Source organism: Nicotiana tabacum, chromosome 4, assembly GCF_000715075.1.
Source record: "Nicotiana tabacum cultivar K326 chromosome 4, ASM71507v2, whole genome shotgun sequence".
Classification (NCBI taxonomy): domain Eukaryota; kingdom Viridiplantae; phylum Streptophyta; class Magnoliopsida; order Solanales; family Solanaceae; genus Nicotiana; species Nicotiana tabacum.
The window spans coordinates 147,653,210-147,678,377 of NC_134083.1; the positions used below are offsets into that span (position 1 = coordinate 147,653,210).

At 38.6% G+C, this 25,168-nt stretch overlaps 1 protein-coding gene across 1 annotated transcript in view; it reads right to left on the minus strand.

Moving 5' to 3' along the window:
• The window catches only part of LOC107824176 (DEAD-box ATP-dependent RNA helicase FANCM), a 38,341-nt gene extending 13,292 nt beyond the window's left edge, over positions 1-25,049 (minus strand). The window contains exons 1-21 of the mRNA XM_075252571.1: positions 24,896-25,049; positions 24,471-24,798; positions 23,928-24,071; positions 22,554-22,636; positions 22,318-22,432; positions 14,233-14,324; positions 12,931-12,985; positions 12,718-12,839; positions 12,522-12,635; positions 11,214-11,410; positions 10,854-10,984; positions 9,417-9,477; positions 9,246-9,316; positions 7,905-7,954; positions 7,670-7,835; positions 7,393-7,517; positions 6,970-7,314; positions 6,825-6,891; positions 4,911-5,534; positions 4,379-4,810; positions 4,150-4,201 (exon numbers count right to left, since the gene is read on the minus strand). Coding sequence (XP_075108672.1) covers positions 4,150-4,201; positions 4,379-4,810; positions 4,911-5,534; positions 6,825-6,891; positions 6,970-7,314; positions 7,393-7,517; positions 7,670-7,835; positions 7,905-7,954; positions 9,246-9,316; positions 9,417-9,477; positions 10,854-10,984; positions 11,214-11,410; positions 12,522-12,635; positions 12,718-12,839; positions 12,931-12,985; positions 14,233-14,324; positions 22,318-22,432; positions 22,554-22,636; positions 23,928-24,071; positions 24,471-24,798; positions 24,896-24,940 — 3,419 coding nt within the window. The 5' untranslated portion in view covers positions 24,941-25,049. The remainder of the gene's footprint in view (positions 1-4,149; positions 4,202-4,378; positions 4,811-4,910; positions 5,535-6,824; positions 6,892-6,969; positions 7,315-7,392; positions 7,518-7,669; positions 7,836-7,904; positions 7,955-9,245; positions 9,317-9,416; positions 9,478-10,853; positions 10,985-11,213; positions 11,411-12,521; positions 12,636-12,717; positions 12,840-12,930; positions 12,986-14,232; positions 14,325-22,317; positions 22,433-22,553; positions 22,637-23,927; positions 24,072-24,470; positions 24,799-24,895) is intronic.
• Positions 25,050-25,168: the final 119 nt, after the last annotated feature.

Genomic DNA, 25,168 nt, shown 5'->3' on the forward strand with positions numbered 1-25,168 from the left:
ATTCCTATAGCAGCGGGTTGTCATTTTCAGAGGTTGTTGACCCCAAAGGAAATGGTGAGACCCTTTCGAAGGTTAAAACTCCTAGTGCTAGCAATACTATGGTCTTGTATTCCTCTGGTAGTAGCAAGGAAAGGGCACATACAGAAGAAGCCTGCCCAATTTCGTCAAGGACCGGAGGAGGGGATATGTCTTTTTGGATGGAGGACAAACTCTTAAACTTTGGGAAGTTTCTAGGTGTATCTGTTGCAGGGAAGGAAGATAGGGTGTTAGAACTGTTGAGGGAGATTGAGCAACAATCTCTTTACGATGGTGCAGGGAGGGACTTGGGTAAAGGTGTTAAGCAAAATAACTTAGGGGATGTAGTGGTGTATCAGAGAAGGGGGCGAGTGTGTGACAAAGAGAAAGGGACCTCGGCTAGGGGAGGTGGGGAAATGGGGGCTATTGTCGCTTATGGAAGTTAAGATCCTTTCATGGAATGTGAGGGGGATGAATGACCCAAACAAAAGGGCCATCATCAAAGTGGGAGTTAGGGAGTGGGGTGCCAACCTAGTTTGTTTTCAGGAGACCAAAATGGAAGTTTTGTCGGATGCGATCGTGAGAAGTGTCTGGGGAGGTAGTTGGGTGAAATATGACTGGGTCCAAGCAGCAGGAAGATCGGGGGGCATCCTACTTATGTGGGATGATAGAAGCTTGGAGGTAAAGGAGATTAGGAAGGGAGTGGAGTGGGGATTTGGGGGAGTGTATGGGCCGGTAGGGGAAGGGTCCAAGGTGTCTTTCTGGGAGGAACTGGCCAATATTATGGGGGAATGGGATATTCCATGGGTTCTAGGGGGAGACTTTAACACTATTAGATTCCCGGAGGAGAGATTAGGGTGTAGTGTGTTTTCGAGGGCCATGGAGGAGTTTTCTGACTTCATCAATGATCACCTTCTCATTGACCTTCCTCTGTCAGGGGAAAGGTTTACTTGGGCCAAGGCGGAGGATTCCAACTCAAGGTCTAGAATTGATAGATTCCTGACATCTCCATCATGGGATGAGCTGGTGCCGAATGCGCTGCAAATTCCTTTACCTAGGTTGACTTCAGATCATTTGCCTATTTTGCTAGATGGATGCAGAGGGAGAGGGGTGCGTGCTCCCTTCCGATTCGAAAACATATGGTTGAAGGTGCCAGGATTCGGTAACAAGGTGAAAGAATGGTGGACAAGCTATGGGGTATCAGGGACACCTTCATACCGGCTTTCGAAGAAACTCAAATTGCTCAAGGAAAATATTATTAGGTGGAATAAGGAGGTTTTTGGGAGGGTAGAGGTTAAAATGAGGGAGCTTATGCATGAATTGGGGGATTTAGAAAGAGGGGAAGGGGCGGGGGAGTTAGACGAATCTGAGAAAGAGAGATTGGGGGAGGTTAAGAGGGAAATAGTCGAGTTAGCAATAGCTCAGGAGACTAGTTGGCGGCAAAAATCGAGGGCGCTCTGGCTAAAGGAGGGGGATTCGAATACCAAGTTTTTTCATAGGGTGGCGGTCGCAAATCGAAGGAGAAACTTCATAGAGTCCTTAGTTGTGGATGGGGTGAGGATTGAGGGAGAGGAGGAAGTAAAAGGGGCGATAGTGGGGTTTTATGAGAACTTATATAAAGAAGAAGTTAGTTGGAGGCCGACTTTGGGGGGAATAGAGTTCAACCATATAGGGGAGGGAGACAACGAGTGGCTAGAAAGGGTTTTCGAGGAGAAGGAGGTGCACGAGGCTGTGTCGTCTTGTGCTGGTGCTAAGGCCCCCGGGCCTGATGGTTTCTCCTTGGCTTTCTTTCAGCTCTTTTGGGACACCATCAAGGGAGAGTTGATGGAAGCCATTGAATACTTCCATGCGAATAGTGTTTTCGAGAGAAGTATCAATGCTTCCTTTATTACTATTGTGCCTAAGAAAGAAGGTGCATCTTGTATCAGAGACTACAGGCCTATTAGTCTCGTGGGGAGCATTTACAAGATTATTTCTAAAGTGCTTTCCAACAGACTTAAGAAGGTTCTTGACATGACTGTCTCGTCCTCCCAGAATGCGTTTGTGGAAGGTAGGCAGATCCTGGATGCTGCTTTGGTGGCAAATGAACTTGTAGACTCCAGAAGAAAAAATAGAGAACCCGGCTTACTATACAAGTTAGATCTTGAGAAGGCTTTCGACCATGTCAAGTGGGAGTTTCTGGACTTCATTATGATGCGGATGGGGTTTGGGGAAAGATGGAGGGGATGGATAAAGTTCTGCATTTCCTCAGTCAGATTCTCTGTCCTGGTTAATGGTGGCCCATGTGGTTTCTTTGGCAGCTCCAGGGGTCTCAGGCAAGGTGACCCCCTATCCCCCATGTTATTCATTCTAGTGATGGATGCTCCGAGCAAAATGATGGATCGCGCGGCGGGCGGAGGCTTCTTGAGAGGATTCTCAGCTCCGATTGGGGTGCTCAGTGCCCGAAGAGTCTCACATTTGCTTTTTGCGGATGACACACTGGTTTTCTGTGATGCCGATATGGATCAGTTGACCTACCTGAAGCAGGTCCTGCAGTGGTTTCAGTTAGTATCAGGACTCAAAATCAACATCGGCAAGTGTGAGATTTTCCCGGTAGGTGAGTTTACTAATTTTGATGCCTTGTCTGGTGTTCTCAGATGCAAGGTGGGCTCCCTTCCCACTACTTACCTGGGCCTCCCTTTGGGCGCTTCATATAAGGATACTACGGTTTGGAATCCAGTGATTGAGCGGGTTGAAAAAAGATTAGCAGGGTGGCAGAAACGGTATTTGTCAAAAGGAGGTAAGGAAGTGCTTATCAAAAGCACTTTATCGAGTATGCCAACCTATTACTTATCCCTGTTGCAAGCACCGGTGAGCATCACAGAAAAACTGAAGCGACTTCAAAGGAACTTTCTATGGGATGCGGCGGATGGAACTAGAAAGTTTCATCTAGTGAATTGGCAAACAGTCACTTCCCCAAAGAAGTGGGGTGGACTTGGAGTGAAAGATCTTTAGGGTATTTAATAGAGCTTTAATGGGAAAGTGGTTGTGGAGATTCGGGGTAGAAGAGCATGCTCTATGGAGGGAGGTCATAGTAGAAAAGTATGATTCAACGGGAGGGGGTTGGAGGACCAAGGCGATCACAACACCGTTCGGGTGTGGCATGTGGAGGAGTATCATGAAGAATTGGGAACCATCCAGTGGCAACATCACTTACAGGGTGGGAGATAGAAGGAGAATCAACTTTTGGAATCATAGGTGGTGTGGAGAGGATTCTTTGAGGGTCTCCTTCCCCTACGTCTTCAGAGTTTCAAACCAGAAGGAACTGATGGTCCAACAGATTCGCAAGGAGCATGAAGGGGGTAGTATGGGACCTCTCATTCAGGAGGAACATGCAAGATTGGGAGATTGCGGAGCTTCAAGTTTTGTTAGCACTGCTATACGGGCAAGACATGCTCCAGCCATCCTGCGACTCTTGGAGATGGGGCTTGCGTGGCGATGCTTTGTTTACCGTAAAGTCCTTTTACCAGAGTATGTTGGTGAGAGAGGAGACCACTTTTCCATACTCCTCGATCTGGATTCCTAGGGCGCCCACGATGGTGTGCTTTTTTGCATGGCTAGCGGCAAGGGGAGTGATTTTGACTGCTGAAAATCTCCGAAAGAGGGGAATTACACTTGTTAGTTGGTGCTACATCTGTAAAAGCTCAGGAGAAGAAGTTGATCACCTTATGTTGCATTGCCCTGTGTCCTCAGCTTTGTGGAGGGCAATCCTGAATCTCTTTGGTGTTCAATGGGTGATGCCAAGCACTGTAAAGGAAATGTTATATAGTTGGGGCGGTTTTCGTAGAAGAAGAAAGCAAAAGACGTGGAAATTCGCTCTGTTAGCTCTCATGTAGGTAGTATGGGGGGAGAGAAATAGGAGAGCTTTTGAGGAGATTGAGTCTCCTTTTTCACATCTTAAGAATAGTCTTTTATCTTTGATCGCTTTTTGGTGCACTCACTTAGCCCCTACTTGTATAGAAGATTGGGCGTCTTTTGTAGAGAATCATGTTCTGATGTAAATTCTCTACGTCTTTGGTATACTTTGTGTACACGGAAGTTCTCTCCCTTTTGATTAATACAATTTACCTTATCAAAAAAAAATTATGAACTTACTCAGCTTCCTCTTCAATGAAGTCTGTAACAATGTTTGGCTGCCGTTTCTCACCTGATGGCAATAGCAGATATATCAATATCCAATTTTTTATCGACATAGAATACAAAATCCTTTAAAAATTTGTAGGAAAATGGATAGCTAATTGAAACCCTCTACCATCAAAATCCAGGAATGATTAGCAGCAAGCATGCTTTTGTTTTTGCTAGAAAAGTAAAGCATCCAAGTTACCTATAGCTCTTCCATGCTTGAAACCAGTATGACTGTCAGTGCCACAAAGAGCTGTTCGTTTTCTGGAAGTACCAGTTTTTTGCTTGTCTGGTGGTTTTCTTCTAGGAAGATCACCGTGTTTGCGCAATCTTCTAAACTTCGGTTTTTGTCCAACGCTCTCTGAGTTGTCTGTAGAGCCAAGTTGCCAATCTTCGCTACAGCTTTTGCTTGATAATTTTGCCATAGGAGTTTGATTATCTTCAGCAATTAGACAAGTGTACTTGCAACTTCTCGGTTCATTATGCTGAATGTTTTGTATAGGAGTTGACATTGTGTTATCTTTTCCAAAGGTGCTAATGCCACCCGCAGTCTTTTCATTCTGTTCTGACAATTCTTTTGGTGTTGAAACAAGGTCTTTAACCATGAACTGTGCACCTTCATCCTTTGACACCCCTGCGAAAGAAAAGATAAAACTTTTAAGGTAACAAAAAGATACATTCAAAAAAAAGGGCATAGTTCCATAAAAGACTTTGTTAAAGGAAAAGAAAGAGACCATCAGTTATAGGAGATTCCGGGACAAACTCGATATCACTAAAGTTGGTTAGACGTGGACTAAGCTCCATATCTCCAAACTCTTTGTCTGGCTCATAGGCTACTATTGGCGTCCCACAAATTTGAACTTCCAGACTCTCACTGATGTTCTTACCTTCTGGTTTTACCTTGTGATCTGGACTTTGAATATTCTTTTCGCAGAGATCAAATATCTTCTGTTGCTGTGCATTAGACTCACAGATTCTTGATACTTCCAAATTAATTGTTTCTGCACTTGTCTGAGTAGCAGAAATGCCTTTTACTCCAGCAGTCTTTTCCTCCAGCTCATTCCCTGAAACCTTACCATGAAGGGAATCTTTTTCTAGCAGGTTGAACTTTTCAAATAATCTGGTGCTTGTAAATTTAGAAACCAAAGTTTCTTTTGAAAAAAGTTGGGCAACAGATGAGACTATAACCCTCCCCTGATCATCAACGCTGACAAATTCCGAGCCAAATAGGAAAGCATGTGCATGAGAGCTTTCCCCTTGAAATATGTCCAGTAAAAGCGTCTTTTTACTACTTGGAATTTGCAGGGGTACAGACTCATTCTTTTGTTCTGTTTTACAGTCATCTTCAGTAGAACAGCCTGTATGAATCTGAATAATATTAGCTATGAGTACAACATACATCCAAATTCTTTTTCTGGACTATTCTTGTTTCTCTTCTATTTTCTTTTGTTTGATGTAGAGGATGTCAGAAAATAAACAATGCTCTTAAAATTATAAGAAGCAAGATCAAGGGCAAAATAGCATAGTTTTTCAGTGTTATTTGGCCCTCTTGCCTCTAATTCACCCAGCAAAGAGAAACGTGAGCTTGTTCATGAAAACATACCAATGGCAGCTTCAGCTGTTTGGATATCGCCTTAACATATTACAGATATGCACTATGCATGGACAATGAACAGTTAATAGAAATATTTCATGTGTTAAAGATCATTATAGCACCAGAACCAGATTCTAAAAAATTAAGGACAAAAGAAGAGCTAGAATTTTTTTTAATTACATGGAGGGTAGGGGAAAGGAAAATAAGGAGGGATTACAAGGTGGGAAATCGAACTCTCACCAACAAGGTGAAAGTTCAGGTAGCCAACCAACTAAGCTACTAAGATTCCCCGAACTAGTCCATGAGAAGATTGAAGATATCCTTTTTTATAAGTAGGTTGGAGAGGATACTTTTATTTAAAAATGGATTGAAGAGGATAATCATAACCAGCTTTGAAAAAACCAGATATGCAAACAGACTTAAAATGCTTTTGGAAGTTAATGTTAATTCGTAGATAAAACGCATGCAATAGGTTGAATAATTTCAATGTTTCGTACACTGAAATTAACCCCAGGTTTAAATGGAATATGTAAATTGTGATCGATCAGATAGTAGTGCAGATTGGACCACAATTCTTCTCCATACTGGCACCATATATCAGATTTTTTTTTTTGTGTGTGTGTGTGTGGTGGGTGGGTTTTGGGGGGGGGGGGGGGGACTCTCCTTAGGAGAAATCTGTCTTTATTTTATTGGCATAAATAACAACAGCGACCTCCATCTATCCATTAAATATAATGGATACTAAGACAACAAAGTGATGTTATATTGAAATTAGCTGGAGATAATCTGCTGCACCATGTAAAACTGGTGGAAAATTGTTGAAAAGACGCCATATGGAAGGCAAATTAACATATCACAGCATTATTTGTACTAATTTGAATCATTGAATATGAATTCCATTTAATGAAAAGAAACATATAATTTCGGTCAGACTCAGTGATAATGTAGAGCCAGTGCATTAGGGAAGTAAGAGATTATCAAACATCAATCAGTAAAATGTTCAAAATGCTGAATAATTTTGGTGATGAAGCTATCGAGTATGTATATATGTTACCTTTCAGAATTTCTTCACATGGTTTGGTGGCTTCAACTTTCATAGACAAATTTTCAAAAGTTTCATCCTGAGCCATCGAAGAGAAGTGATTCAATTTTCAGTTATTCTACAAATAATAAAGTTAAGCAAATATCAGCATAAGAACCTCATTGGTAGAAGCTTTGATATCTCGAGGAAAAGACATTTCTTGCAAATGTTGCATTGCATCTATTAGCATCACTGTTCTAAATGAATGCACCACTCTGTGCACTTTGGAAGGAAATAGCTGAGAATGACGGAAGGCAATAAGTGATGGTCTCCATGCATCCTGAGTCTCCTGACCAGTAAACTTGAAATATTTCGCAAGCAGGTTTGCTTCTTCATCACTTAATTTGTTCAGGAATGCAGACACTTGAATAGGGTGAACATCTTTTATGTTCTTTCCACGAGGAACAAACTGTGGAATTGATAGCTTGAGGAACTGGACTTTTGGTTTAAAAATATGTGGAATCTACAATAGACAAACATACAGACTTAAGAAGGTATAGTTTCCTTGAAGCTGATGAGAAAATCTGTTGATATGATGTACCATCCTCGGACTGGAATAAAATGAAAAACGAATTCCCCCATTTCTCATGTCTTTGATAATCGCCTTGCCGCTTGTTTGCTTTTGCAAGTAACCTTTTAACTCTCTTCCTTCGTGAGCTAAAACTAGTAGCAATTCATTAAGGAAATCTATTGAAATGAATACAAAAACTGGGTGCCAGGAACTGCATATGCAAGTACAGAGAAAAAAATTGGTCTTAAAGAAAACAATTTTTCAAAAGAAGAAGAAAAGGAAAAGCCTAGCTAGATGAAAAGGATATCAACTCGTCCTTCATGTTTCCTTCCTGTTCTGCCCATGCGCTGAATCATTCTCAAAGGTGATATATTAGCATCAAAGCATATGACAAGATCCACTTCCATGATATCCAGACCTTCTTCACCAATTGATGTTGCAACAATGACATTGTATTCGCCAGTCCGAAATTTCTACATGAAAAAGTCAACTCAAGCAAGGTCGATTGTCCAGTGACAATAAGAGGAGAGCAAAAGAATTACCTCCAAAACAGCCTGTTGATTCTTTTGCGATTGGCCTTTTGATGCTTTGCCTGCAAACGAAGTTCATGGAATAATGCTATGAGAACTGCAGATCCTTAGAACTAAAAATGAAAGAAATAAATTAGAACTATAACATAAAAATACGAAGATATTCTTCCTCCAGTTTAGTGAAGGAACTACCATTGCGAAACCAGTCTGAGGACTGAAGATAATAGGTGTTTCACATGGTAAACGAGATATGAACACCAGAAACAGGGAACAAGAGTTATCAAAGGCAAAAACAAAGAAAAGCGCGAAGGCTTTGATGGAGCTTTAAGCGTAAAGTGCATTTAAAGTGTGGGCTTGCGAGCAAGGCCCTAATGAGGAATATATGTGTGTGTTATGCACACAAAAAATTCATTACAAAGACAACAATTTACTTGGATAAAAGAATCGAAAGAACTATAATTAAGAGAAATATATAAGGTAAACTCCTATCAACCATTTGATTTAGATGCAAAAATGCAGTTTTCCGACTTGTTTTCTGATGCTAAATTCTAATTTCTTATATACCTAACCACTAAAAAGTTCGTTCATAACGCTTTAACAATTAATATAATTACATCGCCAGATACTTATCATCTAGTGCTACCCTCTTAAAGACGATCCATGGAATTAGGCATTTGCCTTAGTACCTCGGTCCCTATCTGAGCGTCACCTAACTTCAGCACTAAACGCATCTCAAGTGAGCCTTTTACAACAGAGGCTACAAACTTTGTCATAAAGATTAAAGCACAGAAATTAAAGTTTTGCTCACACTTATCATAGCTTATTTTGGCTACATTATACATTTCGGCAGCGTATAACGTCATTCTTTTACTTGTCTGTTTTGAGGGGGAGGGAAACAGAATTAGTTATAACTGCATAGCCGTATCATCAGGCTTAGAGGACTCATTCTTAAATTCTGTAGCTCAAGCATATTGGTTTTGGGCCTTGCACCAAAGCTCACCACCCTACCAAAAGATGTGGTTCTAACATGTAGTAACTTGTAGCATACAGGAAAATGGCAATAAATATATGTGGTACTTTAGAGCAGATGTTTAGAAAATTGCAATTATGATAGAAGACCAACTGATACCATCAAAAATAGCAGCCATTGCCATGTAAAACCTTGAATTCCAGCAAACATGGTAATAATAACAAACTACCACATAAAGAGAAATTACCAGTACACCTCTTAACATTATTGACATGAACAGTCCGATGGCATTTTTCGAAGAGGAAATATCCAGTGTCTAACGAAGAAAGAGATGGAGTACCAACGCAGTAGGTTGATCCACTGAAATGTATGGGGTAGGATACCTGAGCTTTGGCCAATGAACTCAGTAGCTTTAACAAACTCCGGTAAACTCCTCAAAGCAAGCAATATGTCACTGCAACCAAAATCAGGCCTTCAGAATACAAAAGTAAAAAGAATCCAACTGCTGCAATCAGGTAATTGAAGTGTGAGAATGGAATTGATGTAGACTTCACCTGACACTTTGTCTAAAATTTGAGAAAACGATAACCCTTGAATTTTTAGGATCATTGGTATCTGCAACAGATGGACAAATATCAAAGAAAATACGAAAATAGAAGCGCTATATTTACTATGAGAAAGTCCAGAGTCCAAACAAGAAATTCTGAAAAAGAAAATCTTAAATAATTAACTACCACCGGCTTGATTATGATAAATTCCAGCATCACAAAAAACGAAATCTTCTATCAAATTTAAGGAGGTAGAAGCCCTAGAACTACAGTTGACTATATCAAGGACTATGAAAAATAAGGTCCGCGAATTGGTAATAATATTATAAAACTATTAGTTACTTAGTATCTGATATTACAAGGACCCCATACTTTCCATAGCATAGAATAAAGCCAATCTTTGTCAATTGACAATTTGCACTTGAAATGACATTTCCTCTTGCTAATTTAGTGCCCATTCAGAAAAGGTTAAGTGAGATAGCTATTCACTGTATTCCAAATATAAATCGCTAGCCAATTTTTGACTGTACTCTAGTTTGCACCATAAGCTACAAATGAACTTCAAATCCACAATAGCAACTTCATATTCACTTCTATTAGTCAACTTGACTTTGGTTTGTCATTTTCTAGTGGGCAAATATACCCCGGAAGCTGATACTCCACCAAAACATGTGCATAAGACATTCATGGTTCGTCTTTTAAGGTGAAATTCAGTGTTTATTAAAGAATTATTACAAAAGCATATATCTATGGCAGAAATTTCTTCTCTAGTTGTGTTGGCAACCTTAAGACTCCCGCACAAGGAACAAAGTTATCAGCAGACAATGTTTATCTTTTATTGACATAAAACAACAACTACGCCTCAGCCCCAAACAAGTTGGAGGTTTATCTTTTGTTGACATGGTTCATCAATTTTACGAACAGCCAAGACTGTAACAAAGAAACAAGTTAAAATTTTGGCTTTGTGAAAGAGGGAAATGGAGGAAGAATGTACTATCCCACTTAGAATACCTTAGGACTAAACGACGAAAAGTTAGAAAAATATGCCAAAGAAGTAGCAAAAGCTTCACTAGAAACAAAGAAACTAGCTCATAATTCTCCAATATTAAACTCGAAGGATAATAGTTGATTATGTCTGTCACTAGCTTTGCCTCTTTCTATTGTGGTTACTACTTACTATGACATGGAAAAATTTACAACTTCCAACAAGCTTCCTATTTCAATTTGCAGAAATAAAAATATCGAATGCCATACCCAAACTCTCGAACCTATTGATGAAAATCAAATATCATTAATAAAAATGATACCTAAATATGAACCGAAAGCCCATTAAAACAAGCTTCAAAGCCATTTTGTATCCATGTACAGACAAACAGGGAGCTCATTGAACAATTAAAATGAGCAAATACTTAAACAAACAGAACACTGCGATGTGTAACATACTGAAATGATTGATGAGTATTTCCAGCATTTTTGATAACTTAGGACTAGGAGCACCATGAGATACAACTTGCTGCATTAAATGCTTTGCTTTCAAAAGAATTTCATTTCTGCTCATATGTCGTCCAAATAACCTGTAAATGACACGTACATATTAAGAAAACGGACAAGAGATTCTGTTAAACCATCTCAGCTTTCAGAAAGAAGAGGTAGAAGAAGTACAAAACTGGTGAAAATAACTGCACGACACGTATATGATAATATCTTGGATGCAGCTGGTTGATGGAATAATGTCACATTATACAAGAAACACATTGGGGCGGTATGTTGTTAGGGGGGATGCTATTGTAAAAACAAACCCACTTATTCGTTTGCAGCTTTTCTTCAAGCATCTCACATGTAGATTTTATCCCATGGCTCGAGAGCAGTTTCAGTAAATGGTAAAGTGTTACAAGAACTCCATGTAATCCGTCAATATCTTGAAACTTCACTTGAGGTAAATTTTGAGGTGGAGCTTCACGAAATCTTGACCGTGATTCAAGTACTTGGTGTGGGCTTAACTGTAAATTGGACAAGACAAACAAACCTTAAGAAACAAGTAAATATATATATATAATAGACTTACATAAAAGATTAAAAAACAAAGAACAAGTGTGTATATATAGAACCTAGTGATTGTGCATTCCAATTTAAGTAGTAGTGGCAACAGTAACATGAAATAGCTGAAATGGAAGAAGAGCTCATCCCATATGTATATATGAACATGGTTACCATGATTTGTCAAGCCCCTAGAAGAATAAAAGACTGTATAATCTTCATAAAATTGGAAAACGTAATAAACCAGCAAATCAATAGTTCAATTTTACTATCCAAACACTAACCCCTGCTCCTACAATGTATTCTCAATGTCTCTGTGTAAACGTGATTTTGCTTAAAGAGTATATAGGACCCCTTGTCTTATATGTTACTAATGATCTGATTATTCCACAGAATGAAAGTGGTCCTAATATGTATAGAGTAGAAACCTCTAGAATTATACTAATACAGTCTGGTACTAGAGCTTTACACGCCCCTAACATTTGAATTTAGTGATGAGGACGACAACATCAACAACAACAACAACAGCAATAACAACAAAACCAGTGTATCCCACATCAGGATTTTTAAGACAGAAATTTACAATTAAATGTTTTTGGCAATTATACATTACTAATGACATTAAATCAAATTTAGAACTTAAAATTTTATTTTCAACTCTTTAACAAAATAAAATAGACATTTTACTTTCGCAGCTACTGTGCCAAAGCACATGTTTGCAAGCTAGTCTTCATTAAATAATGCAATCAAAACCATACACTATACGGGCCTTAGATCAAACAATTTTAAGTCTTGCAACATAGGAGCCACATGGAGGCATTAGCATCTCTTCAATAATAGATTGTATCACTATAATCCACTGAGAAATGCAAATGCGAAAGAAAAACATAACCAGAACAAAAATAGGAAGAAAGCGTGGAATGAGGATAATGACAGACTTCATTGAACAACTATCCTATACCTGAACTTCGCTGACTGACTAGTCAGAAGAGCACATCTCCAAAAATGTAGCAAACATCTACATCATAATCAAAAGAAAACATCTAAAGAATTTTCAAGTAATAATAGCCATACCGTCCGGTAGTCTCTATTCAGTAGTAGTCCATATGCATTAAGCCGATTAACTAATGGGCATATGACTTTCAAGAGGAGTTCACCAACTTCATCAGCATCTTTGCCCATGGGAACCTGAAAGCATGATTTGAAATTTTTTGAACATAAACTACGGCAAAAAGCTTCAGCAAAGGGCCCAAGGGAGATAAATTTAGACCGTTATCTGTTCAATCTTTCGAGCATGCACATACGGGAGCACATCTGGGTCAGTTTCATTTCGATATTCAAGTGTTGATATTTGCAAGTTATCGATCACGTTCTGAACTGCCTGCCGTTTAGCTGACATATAAAGATCCCAATAAGAAGGGTGACGTAAGACATGAAACCAGTTTAAATTCCAACAAAGTCCAGCAGATAATTAGTAACTTACACCCAGGTGTTGCAGTTAATGCTAATATCCTGACTTGGACATTACATGCCATCAACTACAAACAAATCAAAAAAGTTGAATTTTCACCAACCAAATGAAGATAAATTGAGGAATTGAGATGGCAATTCGACATATTTTGTAGAAAGTTTAACAGGAAATGGCATGATAATCTAATACTACCTCTAAATGTTTCCCTTATATTTGGACACCGGATTAAAAATGCACATCATAATGGAGCTTGAAAAAATAAAATAAGCATTTGAACTTGGAACTTAGAGAAGCCTGCCCGGTGAGAAATGGACCAAATTTAGTGATCAATCAAAGGAGTGGGCCAGGGATTTGACTTTAGCAGGGAAAAAGCAGAACAAGAATCTGAGGTAGAATGCTGAATTAGGTATGTAAAGCTGGCACTAGACCAACAATGGGTTTCAACTTCTACATAAAGCAAAAAAAGCAATTAGATTATTTCCGCAAATCCTTTCTGTAAGTTATCACAGTGACAGATTCGACCAAATAGAGCAACTGTCACAGTACTTCACAAGTTTGATGTATTCAAAAATTTATTTTACATTTTGGGAGCGTGATGAACTTGTTGGTCCCATACTCTTGAATATCTATAGCTGTGTCTTCTTGAGTTTCTATACTTCGAGTACATGGTTGATTACCCTATCAAAAATCTTGGTATAAAATGTCTTCCGCAACCGACATAGAATCATACTGCATTTCCTTTATTCCCTCCACACTCGAGGAATCAAATCCATGATACTTTTTTACTCAGACAGTACCATCTTGGTGGTGTAATTCATGAATAAAACTACTGTACTTGCAAAAAAGTTACATAGAGGACTTCAGATTTTCTGAATTCCTCTTTCTATTAAAAAAGAATTCATGCTGCTCCACATCATTGTAATAATTAATTGTGGAGGTGCAGAATTCCAAATTGTTGATAAACTGTCCAGATTTTAGAGGCTTGCATGCGGTGAAAGGGTGAAATATCAAAAAGGGGAGCGGGTGATCGCCTTTCTCTTTCTCTCACCTCCCGAAGAATAGGTATCTCATGCAACAACTCTAAATAGTAAATAGTCCTCACAGAGAGAATATTGAACATATTTCCCAGTTATATAGCTTATATATTCATTATCAACTGAAAGAAGAGAACAACTATAAACAGGTACCAGGTTAAACTCATGTGGCAAAGCAACTTATAAAGTTACAAAATGGTGTCACGTTGAAATAGGTATGACAGACATGTTAAGAATAATATCAGAAAGCTAGAACATAAAAACAAACTGAATGACAAACCTTGCGAGCTACTACACAATAAGAGTAATTTCCACTTGCGCGATGAGCCTCGTCGATTACCAAGCAAACTAGATGTCTCATGAAGCATATTCCTGCGTTTTTACATTTATAATTTCATAAACGTTCAATATGGTCTAGGAACGGGAATTTCAAAGATATGAGGTTTGCAATTCTCTTAATCAAAAGGAAATACATTCAATGTGCATGCAACCTCTAGTCATTAAATACTTCTTCAAATTAATACATTCAAACTCATATGGTTGATGTGCTAGCAACTTTTGAACATATTAAAAGAACTAAAACCAAAAGCTACATCAATAGCATTTTATTTGCTATGTTCGATCTATCTGGGGCGTGAGCTATTGGGCTATTACAATCATATATTAAACTCCGACCATTGAAAAACAATCCCTTGTGTACACCATATTCTATATTCCGAAACAACACAAGATAAGCTCCATTTAAACTCAAGGCGGAATAGCAATCGAATTTGCCAATGAAGCATGCAGTGACTTGTGAACTAGGAAAAGGCACCATAAGCATTAACTAGACTATAGATATCCCAACCCCTAAAGAATGAAGTTGACTCATTTGGTAGCCCCTAAAGAATGAAATCACCTACATGATGGACACCAATGACAATACATGCTATGCACAATAATCATGGAACTAAAAATATCAGGAAGGAACAACCAATGACTATAAATCCATAATCAGATCCAAGTAAGTCAAGCAGTTTTTTCTATTTGGTAAAGTAATAATTTTATTAAAACACAAAGGGCAAGAAGGTGCCCCTATACAAGAAGTATACCAGAAAAAATAGTAAACCCCACAAAAAGATATGGTTTTCTATGAATGTCACCCGACCATCTATACATAAGGAACCTCACAAGTGCACCAAAAAGCAATAAGTGAAAAAAGGCTATTCCTCAAAAGTACAAGATCTTTCTCTACTCCATTAAAGGCTTCTCCTATTCCTCCCTTTCCATACGATCCATATAAGTGCTAGGGGAGCAACAACTCATCCCCTGTGTCTTCTCTTCCGTCTTCTAAAACCCAGCTAAAACTTGTTTCTTTTATGGTGGCCGGCATCACCCACTCCATACCACACCATCTCAAAATTTTCCACCACAAGTAAGATGTTATCAGACAATGTAAATGGAGGCGATTCACAGTTTGTCCTGATTCTTTACACATGAAGCTCCAGCTAACATAAGTAATCTTCCTCGTCCTCAAATTCTCCACCGTCAAAATCACCCCTCTCATAGCTAGCCAAGTGAAGAAACCCACCATTCTCGGTACTCTCGAAATCTATACCGAATTATGTGGAAAGGTTGGCTCCTTCCTCATCAAGAGCTACTAATAATAGGACTTAATGGAAAAAACGTTATTTTTCCCTGCCTCCCATCTCCATGCATCATGTCTATCCCATGACATTTTTTGATTGTGAAGCAATATGAGCAAGTTTTGATATTCCTCTACCTCCCAATCTTGCAAGTTCCTCCTAAACCTCAAGTCGCATTGCATTTCTCCCCATTGTAAGCTCCACAATCGTTAGACTGCATCTTCTTTCGGCTTGAAATACTGTACATGTTCATATACGTGACTCTCAATGTGTTGCTCTCGCACCACTTGTGATCCCAGAAACTTATTTTCCTCCCATCACCCACCCCGAATGATATGTTTCCATTAAACTTTTCCCGTCCCTTTATAATATTTCTTCATAACCCGCACCCAAAAGGAAGTGACATTTTTAGTCCTCTACCCCTCTTCCAACACCCGATACTTCTCTGTAATAACCTCCCTCTAAAGAGTTTCCACCTCTATCCCCAGTGTTTTGAATAGCGTGCGGCGACAAATAGCGACGAGGGCCCGCTTCACTGAGGCGAGAGGCGCGCAGCGAAGCGCTCGCCTTTTTGATGTGAAGCGACAATTTATACAAAAACATAAAATATTATATACATATAACTAAAAACTCAATAACAATAATATATTAATAAGAAGAAGAAAAACAGAGCAAAAAAAAAGGCTACTGCCTCTGGAAAACAGCAAAGAAAGAAGAAGAAAAATGAAGAAACTAACAGCAAAGAAAGAAGAAGAAAAACAGAGCAAAAAAAAAGGCTACTGCCTCTGGAAATCAGCAAAGAAGAAGAAAAATGAAGAAAGAAAGAAGAAAGAGCTGATCATTGAATGATTGAAGAAAGAAGAAAGAAGAAGAAAAAGAAAAAAGAAGAAGAAGTCGCTGCTGAAATAGAGGAAGAAGAAAGTAGAAGAAAAAAGGAGAAGAAGAAGAAAAGAAAAGAAAGTAACATACCTGGTGATGATGGCTGATGATGGAAGAAGAAGAAGATCGAAGGTCGCTGAAGGAGAAGAAGAAGGTCGCTGCTCGTCGCTGAAGGAGAAAAGTGAAACCCAAGCCCTAATTTTGTGTTTTAATATTAATGCTGCCTTTTCTTCCGTTTTATTCAAAAAGCGACGCCTCGCAGCGCCTCTCGCTACACATGCAGAGGAGCTCGCCTTTTCTTCCTCGCAACGCAACAGACCAAAATAGCGATGTTGTCTCAGCGTTGTAGCGCTCGCTATTTACAACACTGTCTATCCCTGATATACTTTCAAGGTTTTGCACCTCTCAAGCATAAAGAAGAGAGAAAAACAAAAACACCCCGCTAAAGTTTTTTACAAAACTAGCAAAAACTTTCTTCAAACTCACGTTAGAAGAATGTAAGATGAAAAAAAAAATACCCACACGTTCTTCAATCCCGCAAGATTGCAAGAAGCGTTGAATAAAGGAAGAACAATGAAATAAAAAGTAAATCACGTTTTTGAAGCAAGAGTTTAGAAAAACTAATCACCCATCATTATTTTTCAACATTTTGAGTCGTTTAAATAGGTCTTACAATGAGTAAAATTGATGAGGTTAAGAAAAACTAATCCTAATTAAACTAGAATAAGAATAAGGGTAAGAAAAACCTATCCTAACTAAAATAGGGATAAAAATTCTAGTAGGAATAGGATACCAAGTAACAATCCTAGTTTGACTAGAACTACAAATCTAATCCTACTAAAACAAGTAAATTACTAGGAAGCAAGAAATACAAAATCCTAATTTTTAAGGGGAAAAAATCCTAATCTTGAATGGATTCTTGGACTTCTTGAATTTCTAGCTTACTTGATCTTGCATTAACCCCAAATCTCCATAGTCATTTTGCCATTAACATCTTGTTGAAAACTCTTATCCCAAGTCCAACCCAACACTTCAGTGTAGAAACAATCTCTCAATTAACCAAGTGAGTTCCTCTCCCCGCTTGACCCATGCCATAGAAAATCTCTCTGAAGTTTTTCTAACTTCCTAGTAACGCTAACCAGAGCCTATAACAGGGACATGAAATAAGTGAGAATACCCAATAGTGTACTCTTAATTAACAATTCATTTCCCCTTTTGGATAAGTACCTCTTTTGCCAACCTACGAGCCTTTTGTCTACCCTTTCTATTACTGGGTTCCAAAGCGCTAGGTCTTTGTTAGATGTACCTAGAGGTAGGCCCAAATAAGTAGTTGAAGAACCCCGATCTTACAATTCCTCACATGTGCTAGGACCTCTATATTCTCTGCACCCCCACTGGAATAATCTCACATTCTCTAAGGTTGATCTTTAAGCCTGACACCACTTGGAACCATGTCAGCACTTGTCTCAAATAAGACAACTGGCTATATCTTCATCATGGAACACTAAAGTATCATCCGCAAACAATAGATGAGACACCCTCACAATACTTTGACCACCCGTCGCTGCAGAAAAGCCCCTTAAGTAACCCCTACTACAGCTTTATCTGCCTTTCTACTCAATGCATCTATCATTAAAATGAAAAATATAGGCGATAGTGGGTCGCTCTATCTCATTCCTCTCGTGCAACCAAAGAAGCCGCATGGATTACCATTCACGAGGACAGAAAACTTGGCAGTTGAAATGCAAAACTTGATTCATTTCCATCTTGCCCCAAATCTCATCCTCAAAATAATAAAGTCAAGGAACTCTCAATTAACATGATCATAGGCCTTCTCAAGGTCCAATTTATACAAAATCCTCAGTTCCCCTTTCTTTCTTCAGTTCTTCTCGAATCAACAAGTTCATTAGCCACCAATATTGCATCTAGAATCTGTCTACCTTCCATAAAAGCATTTTGCGAAGTAGATACTGTCTCATCCAAGACAATCTTACAGATGCTCCCTACTAGACCAATAGCTCTATAATCCTTTATACCCGATGCTTCCTCTCTTTTCGAAGTGATGACAATGAAAGAGGCATTGAGACTTTTTTTGAACTCCCCCGTACTCTGGAAAGTCGCGATTCTTGCTAACACTGCTAGAAAAATACCAAAGTGAAACTGTTTGGTCCCGGAGGTTTATCCCCTACACAACTTTCATCTGTCTTCTTCACCTAATCTTCCCCAATAGTCTTCTCTAACCATCCACTTTTCTATTATCCTATTTGTTTAAACTCTAAACCCCTTAGAATAGCCCTTTAATCTGCCTCCTCCATAAACAATTGTTCATAGAAACCCATAATAGCTTCACCTACCTCCTGACCCTCGTGCACCACCCCATTTAACTCTACCGAGTCTATGAGTTTCTCCTCCTATTAGCCACAACAAACTTGTGGAAACATTTTGTATTCAAGTCCCCCTCCTCTAACCATAACGCTCTCGATTTTTGCCTCCAACTAATCTTTTGAGCTATAGCCAAAGAAGTTGCTCTTTGTTCAACTCCTTTCTCACCTTTTCCCTTTTCACCAACTCCATCTCCCTTTCTACCATCTCTAACTCCCCCACCTCGTGAATGACCTTTTTCATCTTCACCTCTACCCTCCCAAAAACTTCTCTATTCCTCATCCTAATGTCTCTCTTAAGCATCTTTAGTTTCCTAGCAAGTCGGAAAGACGGGTGGCCCACCACCACATAACTACTCCATCACCCTGCCACTCTTTCCCTATGTATGTTGCCTTCAACCATATATTTTCAAATCTAAAAAGAGCTCTTGCCCTCCTTCCCCCACCCCTCATCTAGCATAATAGGTGAATGGTCTAACATCAATCTAGGGAGAGAAATCTGAATTATATTCGGATTCATCTCATCCCAAAAAGTGGACACCAAGAATCTGTCAAGTCTTGATCTAGAAAAGGAGTTTTCCGATCTAGACCGAGTGAATCTGGCAGTTGTCAAAGGAAGGTAAATAAGAAATTGGTTGTCGATAAACTCCAAAAACTCCTCCATAGCCCTCGTAAACCCTCTTTCTCTCCCTCGGCTATTAGATAGTATTGAGATCCCCTCCTACCACCCATGGAATGTCCCACTCTCCCATAATAGTAGTATCTCTATGCAAAATACCGCCTTCAGCCCTCCCTAGGACCATACACTCCCCTGAAACCCCACTCCACCACATTCCAATAATTTCGAAATCTCATACACATAACTCGCCTTTCTTAGTCTCCAGAACTTCAATTTTTTCTCTCACCCCATAATAAAGGTAACCCATTGCGAATACCCTAGATGGGATAGCATCATGTTTCACCCACCTTCACCCCAAATACTCCTCACAACACCATCAATCACCTTTTCCATTTTGTCTCCAAAAACAAACAATATCCTCTCCCCCCCTCCCCCCCAAAAAATCCCTAAGACCTACATTTATGATCGCTCTCTTGCTAGGGTCATTCATCCCCCTTTTGCTAGGGACATTCAAGCACTTATTAAACTGTTAAAAAACGTGAAGCAAATAACAAAGTTTTGTGCGTTATCTAACAACAACAATGTTAGATAGTTATGTATAAATAGTCCTAGTCTCATATGTGGTAGGAGTAGAATATGTCTTAGTCCCATATGAGTAAGAGTAGAATATGTCTTAATCCCATAGTAGTAGGAGTAGAAGTCGTATTATATATAGGGCTCACTGTATCATTGTGAATAAGAGATTTTTAATCCGTGTTTTCTCACATGGTATCAGAGTTTCAATAAGAAAATTATCGATGTGTGTCATTCCAGCGACGTCCGGGAAGAAAGATCTTGTCGCCGTGCAATTTTCAGGCAACTTCATCTTGTTCCCATGGTTCATCACTGCTACAGTGGTATTGTGCATATACCAGTACCACCATCAGATTCGAAACCCTTGTGCGACCAAACCCCAGAAATCTCAGTCCCATCGGAACAGAAAAGTCAGTCGATGTGCGTCTTTCCGGTTGACGACTCAAGATTGATTTGCGTTATCTCCTTATCGGTAAGGGTTGTGCGAAAACCAACACTATCAACTTGTTCAAAAAAGTCAGGTGACGAAACCCAAGTCAATCGCTTCGGCAGAAAGTCCCTCCACGCGCCACCAGAACTAGGGTTCCGGCAAGCGCGTCTCATAGCCAGAATTTTCAAAAAATTCTTTAAAACAGTTGTTTCGTGGGGTGATTCCGAGTCCACCAGTACAATTTCTTACAGATTCCGAGAATTTTGGAATTTTCCGGCGAGTTACAGTAACTTAGCGCGTGTGAGCCATTCCGACCATTTTTTGACAAAACTTCTTTAGAACAACTTACTCATACAGTGATTCCGAGCCTACTCATCTAAATTGCATCAAATTTGGACAACTTTTATTTTTTCCGGCATGAACAATGCACTTTTCCGGCGTGAACAGTGATTTCTGACGTGACAGTAATTTCCAAAAAAGTTTATGTTTTCTTGTGGTGTTTTAGAACCTATTTTGTAGTGTGGAGTTAGGCTTAGTCTCACTATTTTCAAATTTTTCCGGCAACTTTTCGACCAACTTTTGTTTATCAACAACCACCTGGTTTTATTGCTCAGGAGGAGTCTAGTGGTCTTGTATGTCGTATGACCAGCTTGCATATATTTTCATATGTAACAAGCTCGGTACATATGATTTGTATGCATCGGCTTGAGGGGGAGTGTTAGATAGTTGTGTAAATAGTCCTAGTCCCATATGTGGTAGGAATAGAATATGTCCCAATCCCATATGTAGTAGGAGTAGAATATGTCCTAATCTCATATGTAGTAGGGGTAGAAGTTGTATTATATATAGAGCTCATTGTATCATTGTTAATAAGAGATTTTTCTCCCGTGCATTCTCACAAACAACAACAATCCAGTACAATCCCACAAGTGGGGTCTGGGGAGGATAGTGTGTATGCAGTCTTACCCCTACCTTGTGAAGATAGAGAGGTTGTTTTCGATAGACCCTCGGCTCAGGTGAAGCATAGTCACATCACTTTTTGAAATGAAAACAATAGTGCACAAACCATGGAAAGGCAATAGTAACACGGCATATTACCAACAACAGCAAGATAACAAAAAAACTGAAGCAAAAGAAACAACTGGTAATAATACAGGTCTAGGTATATAAAAATATGAGAATTGTGTGTTATCTAACCTAAACGAGATATGCTCAAAGTGGTTATTGTCAAGTAAACGTAAAAACTTATTAATGCTTGACAGCTTCAATGTCTGATACCTCCGCTACCTTTTCTTTTTGCATACTTGGATAGTATCTAAGCGGAATAATTCTATTTGGGCCAAGCATTAAGCTATATTAATTCTTATTCGAACCTAGAATGCTTAATATAATAGTGTCCTCAAGCTTCTGGTAAATAATTACATCTGATTATTCTTCAAAACAAGAAAGGCGTAATCACAAAATTCATTTGTTAGTTAAATAGCTATTATCTGCAGAAAGTGTAGAGTTATTACGTGAAAATACCTCCAAAAGTATGTCAAAAAATACAAATTATATAGATTCAGTTTTAGACGTGTTTTGCAACACCTCCATTAAGAGTGACTAGGTTTTCAACACTTCCATTAAGAGTGATTACGGTTGTCGACCCAAAAGTGATCCAATTATACAAATATAAGTGACACTCTCCTCTAGCATGCACATTCACATCCAGAAATTCAAATAGGCCACCGCAGTTAAGTTCTATTTCCTCTCATGAAAGCACAAATCATGTGGAAGGGGTAAACCTTGAATCTCTTGAAAACACGAAAACTATATAACACTTTTAAAATTGTATCAGTGCTAGAGTGAAGATCGTCACCAGAATGTATATCCTTCTCCAGCACTTGTGGAGTAACAAAGAAGACTCGTCTCTCTTTCCATAAGCTCGCTCTTCTCGACGGATTTGTTTGACCTGTCAGATCAATTGTGCACTCCTGCAATCAATTTAGTAACAAATGTCTCAAATATAAATAACAGTACATTTGCTCTTTTAGGACACAGGATTAGAAAAACAACTTAGAAATAATATAAAACAAAATACAACTCCTAGCTTACTTGTGGAATATCTACAAACTTATGTAATGCTTCCACCTGCTGCAAAACAAGTGGGCGTGAAGGAGCTGCAAAAACAATTTTCCCTGCCATTGGGACACCATCCAGAACAGTTAATCCAAAGGTTTGGATTAAAATATATATATATATATATATATATATATATATATATATATATATATATATATATATATAAACACACACACACACACTAACTGAAGGGCTCGTCAGGATTCAGGCATCTTAAGAACTCAAAACAAAATTTCCTTTGTTCACAAACTTGAAAATGCATAAAGTGAAGTATCTAGCCTAATAATGTTGCTGCATAATATTTCACAGTTGTTAGCATAAGATATGCACTCAAAATACAAGAACTCTGAACAATACGATGAAAAGTCAAAGCAAAATATAACAAGTAGAATTAGCTGCTGACAGAGGTCCATTTAAATCAAAATGATCATTCGTAACGGTAAGAGCTTAACAATTGAAGTCTATGAATCAAAATGCTGGAGGTTCATCAGTTCATATATCATGAATTTATTAACTTGCTCTTTTGCTGCATATAGCAGTGGATGTTTGGTATCTGTGGGGACTTTTGCATGTTAAGTTCTTAACACGTATTTCAAAACAATTTTTTTTGTTCTTTGTTATACAGGGTGCATGAGAGTTGAAACTGTAAAAGATGTCATCAAGAAAAAGAGGACAGAAGGAAGAGAAAGCATGGAGACCTAAATCTGCTATAGAACTACTCATATCACACTTGTTCAACTTCTTTTGGCATCTGGATGAACGAGGTAGTGTTAGATCGGGAGGAGGAGAAATGCAAACATCCATCCCATGAACCGCCAGGGAACCATGCATTTCTCCGGGTTGGGATCTTTCATGTCCAGGAACCCATTAGATCTACCAGCAACAGACTAGGGGCTTACTACCTCCCATCTCACTGGGGGCGGAAATGAATCGACATCTCAATGTAATACAACCCTTTTGAGTTTGGTTGGGAAAGAAGGTTGAAATCCATCTGAACCGCCCAATGAGAATAAGAGAAAAGCAAAGTACCAATGACACGCTACTGACTAACCATTTCACGATTTAAACCATTATTTAAACTTCCCAGTTTATTCCACATTTTACTCTACATAAATGTAGAGGTTAATTTAGGTTGAGTTTATTGGGATGGGGGGAGTAAATTCCTATGTTCAAAGCACCTGCTTGTCATTTTATTATAGCTCAAAATTTCAGCAGATTCAGCTGAGATTAATCGTGCTTCTTAAAAACTAGCTCTTCAATGTGGAGACATGACGAGAGTAGTTACCGGAAATAGTATGTAACAAGTTTAAAAGAATAAGAAATACGATAGATGTAGCACTGCATTACCTTCTGGAAACCATCTGAAATAATTATACATTACAACAGCAGCAATAAATGTCTTCCCCAGACCTGTGGGTAATGCCACTAAGGTATTGCTAAAAAGAGCAGTCTGGATGATAGAAAATTGATAATCACGACGATCGAAATTGACTGCAGGAAAAGTAAAGTTAAACAAATATGAGTCTTCATTCCAAGAAACTACAACAATGTTTTATCTAAAAGATAGTGACAGTTATATCATAGAGCTTATGACTATCCATGCAAAAGTTTCATTCAAGCAGCATAACTAGTCAATATCGGCCATTTGCTTAAATATCATGTTAGAGCACAGAGATAGCATGATTGAAATTTAACAAAAAGGTCTGAAAAGGAGAAGGAAAAAAAGGCAGTAGCACTTCACTAACAAAATGAAGAATCCATGAAACATAAAGTAAAACAATCATAAATTCTCGCATTTTTTGACTTCTAGATAACATTAATATGTAAAAATAGATAAATTAAAACAGGATATTGATGAAGTATGACAAAAAAAAAAGTGAAAAAAAGAACCTGGGAAAATCCAAGTTTTTGCCGCCTCTGGATCAATCTTAACATCACTAGGCCCATAAGATGATTTACTGGGCCCACAAGATTCAAAATCATTTTCGTTCTTTTCTCCGAGTCTATTTCGATTGTCCTGTTTGGTGGAATTTTGGAAAAATTTATCAAGTGTGGATTGTCTAGAAGAAGAAGGAGCAAAAGGGTATTTATGGGTTTCCTTAATTTGGTGATTTGAATGAGAAGTAGAAGCAAAATTAGAAGAAAATGGTCTGTTGGAAATTGCTGTTGCTTCCAAAGCCCCATCGATTTCTTTCACAGCTAAGTCCCAATCAAATTCCTGTAGAAAAATAGAATGAGGGTTAGTAGTTGAAAACAAAGGAAACACACACACACACATAGAGAGAAAGAGAGAAAGAGGGAGGGAAAGAGCGTACGTCGTCATCGTCGATTGTGTGGAGAGCTGTGGATGAAGAAGCCATTGGGGGAATGGAGAAGGAAGCGGAGGGGGGAAATTTATAAGAGCACTTTGAATGAGGGAAACTGGAAAATAGCGCCAGGAATTTCCAATTTTCATTACTTATTATAAAAGTTCCTTCTATTTTGTAGCATATTATATTTTGAGAAAACAACATTAAAGTTTTAAAATATTAAATCAACGTGAATTTCAACATTGGTTTAAATTTATACTTGTGAAAGTTTCAAAAATA